Here is a 12,704-nt window from a genome sequence, read left to right as displayed (position 1 = left end):
AAAGAACGATCTCAGCTGGGCCCAGTGGCTCAAGCCTGTAATCCTAGCATTTTGGAAGGCCGAGGTGGGCGGATCACTTGAGGCCAGGAGTTTGAGACCAGCCTGGCCAACATGGTGAAACCCCATCTCTACTAAAAATACAAAAATTAGCTGGTGTGGTGGTGCACGCTTGTAGTCCCAGCTTCTCAGGAGGCTGAAGCAGGAGAATTGCTTGAACTTGGGAGGTGGAGCCTGCAGTGAACCAAGATCGTGCCACTGCACTCCAGCCTGAGCGACAGAGCCAGACTCTGTCTCAAACAAGAACAAAAACAACAACAACAAAAGAACAATGTCAAATGTTAAATTGTGGGTTATAAGATGCTTTGATATTTGCATGGTAAATTCATTCTGAAGCTTTAATGTGCATCAGAATCAACTTGGATGTCTATAAAAATCCAGGCTCCTAAGCTTCTATGAAGAGAGATTCTTAATTCAATAGATCTGCAACATGCATTCTAAATAACTACCTCTGTTGATTTTCAGGCCAAGGGTCTGTGGGTCACTGTACTTACTAGCTTTCTGTTGTTGTGTAACCAATTACCATACACTTAGTGGCTTAAAACAGCACACACTTATTATCTCACAGTTTCTGTTGGTCAGATATCTGTGCATGGCTTAACTGGATCTTCTGCTTAGGGTCTCATAGGCTGAAATCAAGATGTCAGCTGAACTGTATTCCCATCTGGATGCTATGCATCTATGCTCACTCGGGTTACGGGAAGAATTCTTTTATGGCTGTGTACTGAGGGCCTTGGCGTCTTCCTGGCTGTCCACTGGAGGCTGCCCTCAGGTCCCAGAGACCACTTGGCAGTCACCACCAGGAGTCCCTCTCCATAGGCATTTCACAGCATGGCAGTTTGCTTTTTTTTTTTTTTTTTTTGAGACAGAGTCTAGCTCTCTCACCAGGCTGGAGTGCAGTGGCATGATCTTGGCTCACTGCAACTTCCACCTCCCGAGTGAGTTGAAGCGATTCTCCTGCCTCAGCCTCCCAAGTAACTGAGATTACAGGCACGCGCCACCACGCCCAGCTAATTTTCATATTTTTAGTAGAGATGGGGTTTCACCATGTTGGCCAGGATGGTCTCCATCTCCTGACCTCGGGTGATCCTCCTTCAAAAAGTAACAGGAAGAGAAGTTCACAGGAGAATGTAAACAATCTCTAAGACATAGGTATTTCCAATGGTATTTAAACTGTTGCAAGACCAAAGATATTTCCTAATTCTATTTTTGAAATAAACATTATTAATAATATTCAAATCCAAGAAAGGTTGAGTCTAAAATGAAATCAGCCTGGATGCAGTGGCTCATGCCTGTAATCTCAGGGCTTTGCAAGGCTGAGGTAGGAGGATTGCTTGAGCCCAGGAGTTTGAGGCTGCAGTGAGCCATGATGGCACCACTATACTCCAGCCTGGGTGACAGTGCAAGAGCTTGTCTCAAAAAAAAAAGGAAAGAAAGAAAAAATAAATAAATCATTGAGAAATCTTACTTGTGTATATCCATGCAAAAATCCTAAATAAAACATTAGCAATCCAGTAGCACAGTTTAAAAATAACACACACACACACACACACACACACACTCCTGCCTGATCAAGGGTGCCTATTCCAGGAATTACAGGACAGTTTAGCATTAGAAAACCTGTTACTCATCATCATATTTATAGATGTAAAGAGATAAATGGTTGGTTATACTAAAAATGCATTTGACAAAATACAATGCATTTTTCATTAAAACTTCTAATAAAAATAAGACAAATATATACTTCCTTAACGTGATAAAATGATAAAATATATTTCTCTCAAACAAACAAAAAACCCCAGAAATATGTTTAATAGGGAAACACTAAAAGCGTGCCCTGCCAAGCCAGAAATTTTCCAGGTTGTCCACTACTGCCATTTTATCTACCATTGTATTGGAAGTACTAGTCAACACAGTTAGTTAAGTGATCAGAAATACAAAGTTTCAAAATTGGAAAGAATAGGTAAAATGATCACTTATTTTGCAGATGATACAATTGCGTACCTGGAAAACTTAAGATAATTCCCTAAAAAAAAGTCATAAAAAAGAAAAATTCAGTAAGGGACAGGGTACAAAAATATTTTAAAAATCAATAGGATCTACCTATTTAAACAATAGGTAGATCATTGAGAAACTTACTTGTGTATATCCATGCAAAATCCTAAATAAAACATTAGCAATCCAGTAGCACAGTTTAAACAATAACCAGTTAGAGGATACACTGCATTTAAAACAATTGTAAATAGATAAAGTAACTAGGAAGAAACTTAATAAGAAATTTGCAAGATCTTTCTGAAGAAAACTTCAGTAAAATGCTGCTGAGTGACATAAAAATGACTTGAATAATGGAAAAGTGTATCATGTTCTTGAAGTGGAAGATGAATATATAAAGATGCTAATTCTTCCTAAATAAAAATAATATCTTTTGAAATAAAAAGTTCATTTCAATATCCCTATGAAAAGTAAACTGTGAGTAATAGCCAGGAAAAAATTGAAATAGAAGAATAGAGGAGAGATATTCATTCCATCAAGGTACTGGATTACTAACTGACTGGTATTGGGATGACTGAATAATAATTTAGGACAAGTTAACTTAATCAAGATCTCACACTCACATTAGGGTGACTTTTAAATGGATCAATGATTTTAATTTAAACATTAAACTATAAAAGTAATAGAAGAATCAATGCTATGACCCATTTATAACTGCAAAATTGGTCTTTCTAATCATGACACAAAACTCAGAGAAGAGACTTATCAAATTGACTATGTGGAAAAAAATGTACACAGCAAAAAAACTATCACAAGCTAAGATAAAAGACCAACAACTAATGGGCAAAATTATTTGCAGTTTATCGAGTAAGCAACTAATTCTGTAGTAAATAAGGAGCTTCTAATAATTGAAAAACAGACCACAATCCAGTAGGCAAATGGTGAAAGGTAAGACTGGACCGCCTACAGAAAAGGAAATACAAGTGGCTGGTGCTTACACACCTGAAAGGCTGCTCAGGCTCATTCAGAATAAATTCTTCCAAAAACAGTTTTTTGTGTGTGAGCCTACTATGTGCCAAGAATATTGACCTTCTGGATATAGAAGGCAGTGAATCCCTCCCCACTACTCCTCAGAAAAAAAAAAAAGAAAAAAGAAAGCAAGAGGCAGGGCATGGTGGCTCATGCCTGTAATCCCAGCACTTTGGGAGGCCGAGGCAGGTGGATCACTTAAGGTCAGGAGTTTGAGACCAGCCTGGCCCACATGGTGAAACTCCATCTCTATTAAAAATACAAAAATTAGCCAGGTGTGGTGGCGCACACCTGTGATCCCAGCTACTCAGGAGGCTGAGACAGAATTGCTTGAACCCAGGAGGCAGAGGTTGCAGTGAGCTGAGATCGCATCATTGCACTCTAGCCTGGGTGACAGAGTGAGACTCTGTCTCAGAAAAAAAAAAAATTCCCAGAGAAGTTTCAACAGTATTTCTGTACCAGTGTTTGATCATCTTCATGGACAAGAAGCATCATTTTCTTGAATACACTAAATCTCCCTTTCTGATTTCTCTTCTTAAGTAGCAACCACCCAAACTTCTCTTTAAATTGTAGGTCACTTCGGCTGGGCACGGTGGCTCACACCTGTAATCCCAGCACGTTGGGAGGCCAAGGTGGGCGGATCACCCGAGGTTGGGAGTTCCAGACCAGCCTGATCAACATGGAGAAACCCCGTCTCTAGTAAAAATACAAAATTAGCCAGGCATGGTGATGCATGCCTGTAATACCAGCTACTAGGGAGGCTGAGGCAGGAGCATCACCTGAACCCAGAAGGCAGAGGTTGTGGTGAGCCAAGATGGCACCATTGCACTCCAGGCTGGGCAACAAGAGCGAAACTCCGTCTTAAAAAAAAAAAAATTGTAGGTCACCTCAATTTCACCTGTGTTCAAGGTTTTGTATCAAAAGTAGAGATATCTATGAAACAAAAACTCAATTTTCAATATAAAAGCTAGAAAAACAAGACCGTGGATCTTAGAGGAATGAACGAGATGCCATAATGTAGGAAATAAAGTTTCATCTTCCACCTCAAAGTCGGCTGAGGATAATATTAGAAGAATTTTATAAAATCACACAGTCATGAGCAGGAAGACAGATTAGAATTCATCTCATTTGTAATTTGCTTCTTGGTAAAATTGTCCCTGAGATCAAAGACATCATTAATATTCTCCTTAGGGACATATTTCAACAAAATGTGATAGACTAAAATGTTTGCAGTCAGTTTCCAAACTAAGATTCTTTGCTTGCTACTTGACACTGAACTTCAAATTTGTTCTCTACGTTGTCTTCCTTAAGTATGCTTCAGGTCTTTGTGCCCAGGACATAGGGTGAGGAGTTGAGAGAAATGGATGAAAGGTGTTAGAGAGGTAGGCAGGAAAATTAGTGAGGGTAGAAAGTCCCAAAATCCTTTCTAGAGGTAAGCATGGTTCTCTTACTACACTTACTACATTAGGATAAGCATGTGTCTTTTTGCTGTTTGCTTCATATAGACTAAAACAGTTCTCCTTCTTAAATAGCAGAGACCACGCAGAGGCTGCCTTTGGATCAAGTCCAGGAAGTGCTTCCCCCAATACCAGAACTATAAGTTACTTCCACAGTGCATCAGTGAGATCAATATATACGGTGAGTGATGATTTGGCTTTATCGACTTTATTCATTATAAACACAGATAGATTCAAGGATGCACAGTTGATCCCAAACTCCATTTCTGTCTGGTAGGAGGTAGAAAATGATGAATTTGCAAAGTCAGTTCATATGAATTAGATGACATGAAATAAAATGACTATTTTCTCTAAGATCTAGGAAGGATCAGTAGATGGATCTCTTAGTCTGTTAAACTAATCTCTTAGTCTTTTAAACTGCTCCTGAGATGTTAGTTTATCCCTTGGCCCTGTTTTTCCTGGAGTCGAGCTATAACTTAGTTAGACTATGAGAAAATAGAGAATGAGATGTGTAAAGCAAACTGCCTCCTCCCCAATTATTGAAATAAAAACTTCTCTAAATGTAACATCTGATAATCTAAATTAATGCATATTGATTTCCATGTATTTAAGTCTAAAAGTATGGTCAAAAATGTTGAAATGTTTTTTTATTCATTCATCAAATCTTTCTTAAGTAGCAATTACGTTAAAGGCACTAGGAATAGCCATTGTAGGGGATATAAAAATTATAACAGGGAAGGGGAGGGAAACTAGCATTTATTAGCATCCCCCTTATTGTGCTTTGTGGTAATTGGTTATATCATTTACTCTTCAGAATACATGGGTGGTTATCAGTCAAGGTCCTATTAGGAAATTGATATTGTACTCAAATTGAATAATTTGAGATGAGTTTCATGAAGGGCATATTAAGCTAGGGTGTGGGAAAAACGAAAGGGGAGAATGCAGCACTCTGAGACTAGGAATAGTGGGGCCCTGCTACTGTCTTTAAGACTAAAGGGGAAAGAAACCCAGAGAGACAGAGACAGAGACAGATATGCATGCATGTACACACACACACACACACACACACACACACACACACGCAGTGTGTGAAGAGGGCTGTCCTACAGGAGCTGTGACATTTGGTCAAGGGACACTATAGCCTGGGGTCACCCTGAAAAGAGAGAATAACTATGCTAACTTTGGGAACTCTTTTACGCTGTTGGTAGGAAGAGTATAGCCACTACAGAAAACAGTAGGAGATTTCTCAAAAAACTTAAAATAGAACTACTGTTCCATTCAGCAATCCCACTACTGGGTATCTACCCAAAGGAAAATAAATCAGCTCAGAGTGTGGTGGCTCACACCTGTAATCTCAGCACTTTGGGAGGCTGAGGGGGGCAGGTTGCTGGAGCTCAGGGGTTCGAGACCAGCCTGAGCAACATGGTGAAACCCTGTCTCTACAAAAAATACAAAAATTAGCCAGGTGTGGTGACATGTGCCTGAAATCCCAGCTACTGGGGAGGCTGAGGCAGGAGGATCACTTGAGCCTGGGAAGTTGAGGCTGCAGTGAGCTGTGTTCATGCCACGCCACTGCGCTCTAGCTTGGGAGACAAAGTGAGACCATGTCTAAAAGAAAAAAAAAGAAAGAAACAGAAAAAGAAAATAAATCACTATAGCAAAGGGATACCTATACTAACATGTTTATCGTAGCACTAGTCACAATAGCAAAGATATGGAATGGACCTAAGTGCCCATCAACAGGTGAATGGATAAACAAATGTGGTGCATATCTACAATGAAATATTTGCCGTAAAAAATGAAATCATGCCATATGCAGCAACTTGGATGGGACTGGAGGTCATTATCTCAAGTGAAGTAAGCCACGGACAAAAAGGCAAATATCACATGTTCTCCACTTGTAGGTGAGAGCTAAAAAAATTGATCACATGGAGGTAGAGTGGAAAGATAGAGAACAGAGACTGGGAAAGGTAAGTTGTGGGGAGAGGATGAAGGGAAATGGATTAAAGGGTACAAATGCACAGTTAGGTAGAAGGAATACATTGAATGTCTGAAAGCACAGTAGCGTGACTATAATTACACAAAAATGTATTGTACTTTGGTGACAGATACCCTAAGTATTCTGACTTGATCACTAATCACTATGCATTATATACATAGAACAAAAGTTAACAGGTACCCCATAAATTTGTACAAACCCCAACTTTGCTATCCTCTCTTCCTCTAATGTGCTAGTACTCCCCCATTGACCAAACCCAGCCAGAGCCAGAGGGCACTGGAGCCCAGTGGAGGCAGTTATGTAAGTTGGCCTCCCAGGGCATCAAGTAGGGTGGAAACGAGTGGAGGGCAGATTGGGAGAGGCAGCCAAAGGGATCCAGCGTAGATGGCTCAATACGCCAAACTGAAACTAAGTGCCAAGGATCTGTCTGTGTTCAAGGTTAAAGAGAGGCAGGTCTTAGTACTTTGGGTCTCAATGCAACCAGGATCTGCTGTTGGCTCAGAAATTCCTAAGTAGCATATAGTGTAGTCATATGATTGTGTCAATGAAATATTACTGGAAATTATTACGCTTGAGACCTCTCATTCTGGTTGTTCATTCTGGGATGCTTATCTTTGCATCTGAAGCGTTCCTTTTTCTTTGTTCATTCACCAAATGATTTTTGACCACCTACTATATGTTGAGAATCCTACTCATCGGCAAAAACAACAATGTAGTCAATGGAGGAGTCAGATTAGAGAAGCCCTAATTCCAATAAAGGTTCAAGTAACATGATAGAGGTGTTCACATGGGAAGAGAGGGACTTGGGGAGCGTGATAGAGAGACTCCTCCTTCAGAGGACATGATGCCTAGCCTTTAGATGTTCAATAAGGATTTGTTAAGTAAACGAATAAATCCCAATTTCTATGTCTCTGTGTTAGAATCATGGAATGTTATAATTGAAAGAAGCTGGCATGAACACTTACACTTTCATTTGACAGATAAAGAAAATAAACCAAACATGCTGTAGCAGCAGAGGTTAGAGGAGACTCTAGGTTTCCTTGGTCCTAGGCTGAGAAGTTTGTTATCACTGAGCACATTGTCTTCTTAGGGATATAACGGGGGGTGCCATGGCGTAACACAGAATCAGCCCTGGGGTCACCCTGAAAAGAGAGAATAACTGTCCCAACTTTGGGAACTCTTATACACTGCTGGTAGGAATGTAAACTAGTATAGCCACTACAGAAAACAGTAAGGAGATTTCTCAAAAAACTAAAAATAGAACTACTGTTCCATTTAGCAATCCCACTACTGGGTATCTACCCAAAGGAAAATAAGTCACGGAAGGTGACTTTGGGAGGTTGAGGCGGTCAGGTTGCCCTGAAAGAGCCCTGAGTCAGAGACTTGAGGACAGTTTTTGGTGGTCTTATAAGGCATAGTTTTAATAAATGGTTTTAAAATTGTTTTCTACCAGTTCTAATTCAAGTAACACTTAACAAAATTTTTGTGTGAATAATATTTTCTTGCTTTTATTTAAATCTTCAGAATATCCCTGGGCAACTTGGACTGAGCCCTCTGAAGAATACTCATAATTTTATTTTGTGTACGAGTAGACTGGAAAATGTTTGTGTCCAGCCGAAGATGCACAGTTGGAAAGCAGGAGGAATGCTGACTGGTTGATGAAAACTGGCTTAAGAGCATTCATTTGACCCATGAGATCAAGGGAACAAGAGTGTTTGCAAGAAGCCATTATGAGTCATGGAAAAAAAGATGATGAAACCCATGGAAACAGCAAGAGAATTCCTACTCTCTCTCTTCTTAAAAAAAAATCTATCATTATACAGCACAGAATGGAGTCAAGATTTTAATTTTGAGGAACCAAAAACAGGATCAAATATGAAAACCCTTTCTTTTATTGGGCCACATTGTAGATGCTGATTTGATAATTTTTTCCTATGCAGATAGATTATTTTTATTTCACATTATTTAAGAGGGTCTGGTTGTTTGTTTATATGTTTGTTTGCATTTATGAATCTTGCTGCCTTTTGGCACCAGGATGTTTTTAAAAAAATTCAAAGAGTCTGGGCGCGGTGGCTCATGCCTGTAATCCCAGCACTTTGGGAGCCTGAGGTGGGAGGATCATGAGGTCAAGAGATTGAGACCATCCTGGCCAACATGGTGAAACCCTGTCCTACTAAAAATACAAAAATTAGCTGGGTGTGGTGGTGCGCGCCTGTAGTCTCAGCTCCTCAGGAGGCTGAGGCAGGAGAATTGCTTGAACCTGGCAGGTGGAGTTTGCAGTGAACCAAGATCACGCCACTGCATTCCAGCCGGGCGCAGAGCAAGACTCTGTCTCAAAAAAAAAAAAAAAAAAAAAAAAAAAATCGAAGATACCAAAATAAAACGAATTTAAATAAAATACTTAAGTACTTAAATCTAATAGCAAAATGTTTCCTTTGATTCTTTTGGCTTTCATATTTGTTATAGCCATTATTAATGTCAAGCATAATTATAGTTATTAATGACAATAAAAAAGCACATATAGACAAGAGGGCAGCTCTTAACATTAAAATATAAACATGCTTTTCCAGAGTTAAGATGGAACTTAATCTCCTGGCCATCATTATATGGTTATAATTGCTTATCTGAGTTGATTTAGAGGGTTAACTGCAGGGTCAGATTTAATAATCAGTGACGGGGTTGAGGACATGCTGCCCAAAAATATGGCACCTTGGCAAATTGAATTTTTTAAGCTGAAGGATTTGAGAAAATGGCAAATTTCAAGTGGAAATATTACTCTGACCTTCCTTTGCCACCTTTCTCCCCGGAAGCAGGTAATAAAACCTTTGCTGACCTTCCTCTAAAACACATCATAGGACCTTCATGTGAGAGGTGCTCTTCCTATATCCACAGAGGAAAGGTGGTTCCCTGTCTCCCAAGACACAGAGACACAGAGGAGAATCTGAGCAAATGGGCTCTGCTAAGTTTCCCTCCATTTATTCCTATTAGACCTAGTACTCTTTTTGCCTGATCATATTTCTGCAAGTCTCTCTCCATTCTTCATCAAACCTACTACTAAAAACACTCAAGTGTAACTGTTTCCTCTGATCTTCACTTCCTAAGGATGGCCCTTGTGTTACGTAGAACTTGTTTAAATAAATCAATATGTTTTTCTCTGTTTAATCTTTTATTATAGAGGATTCAGCTCTGAATTTAAAAGGGTAGAAGGAAAAGATATTTTTCCCTTCCTACATAAGCGATCTAAGAGGCGTGAATATTCCAGCACACAGAGGTTTTTTTTTTTTTCTGATATTCGATTATTTTTTTCTCTAGATCACAAATTGAGATTCTAATTGTAAAACTTGGAGATTGAAGATTTGGCAAACGGAATTATAGTAGTCTCACTTTTTCTCGTCTGTGTATCCCTAAATAATAGGTGAGTCAAACTCAGGTCTGGGATTTTTCGGCAGTAGTGTAGGGGCATTACACCCTATGAGGTATGGATATTATGCAATTTCTCAGAAGCCAAATTATTGTTTCCCTACACATCACCTCTTATGTTCTGACAAATGACTTTAGAAATCAATGAGAACTTGGCTTGCAAAAAAGCATATGTTAAGCTTCGAGTCCAGTTAAATCGTGGCAGCTTTCAGGAAGCTAATTTCACCTATTCATTAAAATAATCGACTTTTAACAGATACTGTGAAGCACACAAAGATGTAGACGGTCTACCCTGCCTACAGAGAATTTACACTCTGGCAGAGGAGACAGGATGTGTACGCCACTGGTGAAAATCCTGGACACAATATGGTAAGCTAAGTGTCAATTGCAGGATGCATGCTTCCTGCTGAGAATTTACAAGCCAATAGGATCACTTCTAGTTGGGAGGAATTAGGGCAGGCTTTTGAGAAGGGTTTTGAAGATGGCTTTTCCTGATTTCTCAGAATCACCAAACCTCTCAAATATACGTGTTCTCAGCCCCCATAGCCCTTTTCATACCTATTACTTTGTCATTATTTTTGTGGTTACGAATTAATGTCTGTCTTCCTCTCTAGACTGGAAGCTGCATGAGGACAGGGAACATGTCTGGTTCTGCTCACCATAATATCTCCAGCAGCTGGTAAGGTGTTTGGCTCACAGTAGGTTCTTCATAAATATTTGTTGGGTAAAGAACTAGGCTGGGTGCAGTGGCTCACACCTGTAATCCCAGCACTTTGAGAGGCAAAGGCAGGAGGATCGCTTGAGGCCAGGAGTGTGAGGCTGCAGTGAGCTATGGTTGTACCACTGCACTCCAACCTAGGCGACAGAGCGAGACCCTGTCTCTGAAAAATAAAAAAGACCTATTTATCGAGCCTTCACTCTACATCTGGCATAGGCCCCGTGTACTCTCATTTCTTCCTCACAATGATGCCTTGAAACAGGTGTCATTCTCTCTGAGGAAGCTGAGGCCAAGGGAAGCTCACCAATCCTATCGATTGATATGCTTCAATCTTAGGTTGGTCAGGCTGCAAAGCCTGTGCAGCTTCTACAATCTGCTCTGTGGGGTAGAGACAGGGCAAAGGGAGAAAAATGGATGGAGGGCGTGTCTGAGAGAAGTGGCTGCGGCTGAGAGCACTCAAAGATGTCTTCAGGGAGCGCAAGGAGGCTGGGTGAACTGGGCCCTGGAAGAAGTCATCTCACTGAAGTTGCTATGTGGTCACTGGCTCTGTGTGCCTCCCTTAGCCTGGCAGTTCTCTCCCCCTCTCCATACAACTGGCCCCAGTAAAAACCAACCAGTGGTCCTTGGTGCCTGGTATGATTGATGGCTTCCCATTGACACCACTAGCTTTTCGTGTACCCTGCCTTCCAGTTGGTTCCAAACTTGACCTTGCCCCACCCATACCCCTCCCTATGACTTGTGGCTTAGTCCTGTGTTTGTGGCTCTCACTGAAGGCTTTCCTCCCCAGCTGTAAGCCACACTCAGCTCTTTGACCTCTGCGTCCTGCTAAGCAGCCAGGTCCCTAGCCTGCCATTCAAAGAATTCAGGTGTAGATTGAAGAGGGAGAGAGGAAACATGGCACCATGCAGGAGTCTTTCAGTCATTAAGCACACGGTGGAATTAGAGTGACAAAAAGAAGAGATAGAAGAGAGGATATGAATGGAGAATTGGTGGTGCTTGGTAAGTGATTTGATGCAGGGGTGATAGGGTAGGCAGAGAAAAGAGGAGAGATGAGACACACATGACGACCTTCTAGACTCCCGTGTGCAGAAAATAAATATTGCCCAAACTTGTAGCTAGTTTTTAGTTTCTAGAAGAATTTTTATTTTCCAGAGGATTTCTGCCAAACTCTGTACTTTCATCCTAGCCTGAAGTTGGACTCTTCCCTCTCCTATACTTAGTCATCCCTGGATGAAAGAGTCGTTCAGACCACCTTCTCTTCCCTGCGTTTTTAATGATTGTTATATTTGCCCTTTCCTTTCATCTTTATAAATCCTTTTCACCAAAGGCAGATAGGCCACCTTGTCCATGAAGTCTCCCCTGCTCACCCCAGATGGAACAATGTCTGTTTTTTCTGTGTTTTTTCTAGGATTTGGTCCTCTTATGGTGGTACTTCTCACATCTTGCCTTGTACCACAGCTAGTTGTATTCATTTCTCTTTCCCTCCCAGACTGTGAGTGAGAGTGGGAACCATATCATCTCCAGCTTCTGCATCTCTGAGGATAGGGACTCTCTTCTCTTCAACCCCAGCAGATTTATTCTCATGTCAGAGCATCTAGAGCAAGGTCACAGAGCTACCCTTAAACCACCCAATGGCAGGGGGTATGGGACCATCATGACTAATTCCAACCAATCAGGATTAACCTGATTCTCAAGTTGGGGAGGAGAATTGACCATCAGAATAAAACCAGGGCTCTGTAAACATGGAAGAAGAGGAAAATGACTCTTGGGTGCCTCTGTGAATGTTCCTTCTCACATCCAAGGAGATGTGCAAAGAGAGAAACATTTTTTTTTTTTTTTGAAATGGAGTATGCTCTGTCGCCCAGAGCTGGAGTGCAGTGGCGTGATCTCAGCTCACTGCAACCTCCCCCTCCTGGGTTCAAGCAATTCTCCTGCTTCAGCCTCCCAAGTAGCTGGGATTACAGGTGAGTGCCACCATGCCCAGCTAATTTTTGTATTTTTAGTAGAGATGGTGTTTCACCATGTCGGCCAG

The 12,704-nt window shown here is 40.9% G+C and overlaps 2 protein-coding genes across 7 annotated transcripts in view; one reads left to right on the top strand and one right to left on the bottom strand.

Moving 5' to 3' along the window:
- TMEM156 (transmembrane protein 156) overlaps nucleotides 1–9,696 on the top strand; it is a 203,102-nt gene extending 193,406 nt beyond the window's left edge. For 4 of the 5 annotated variants that reach the window (XM_063619844.1, XM_063619843.1, XM_055246203.2 and 1 more), the window contains 2 exons: nucleotides 4,611–4,716; nucleotides 8,059–9,696. In XM_063619844.1, the coding sequence (XP_063475914.1) occupies nucleotides 4,611–4,678 (68 nt within the window). In that variant the 3' untranslated portion in view covers nucleotides 4,679–4,716; nucleotides 8,059–9,696. The remainder of the gene's footprint in view (nucleotides 1–4,610; nucleotides 4,717–8,058) is intronic. The other variant, XM_055246204.2, reaches the window with a different exon arrangement.
- Nucleotides 1–12,704, bottom strand: part of FAM114A1 (family with sequence similarity 114 member A1) — a 106,797-nt gene that overhangs the window by 5,163 nt on the left and 88,930 nt on the right. The window lies entirely within an intron of this gene.

The sequence above is a fragment of the Symphalangus syndactylus genome, chromosome 16 (genome assembly GCF_028878055.3).
Source record: "Symphalangus syndactylus isolate Jambi chromosome 16, NHGRI_mSymSyn1-v2.1_pri, whole genome shotgun sequence".
NCBI lineage: Eukaryota > Metazoa > Chordata > Mammalia > Primates > Hylobatidae > Symphalangus > Symphalangus syndactylus.
This window is presented reverse-complemented; position numbering and strand designations above follow the sequence as displayed.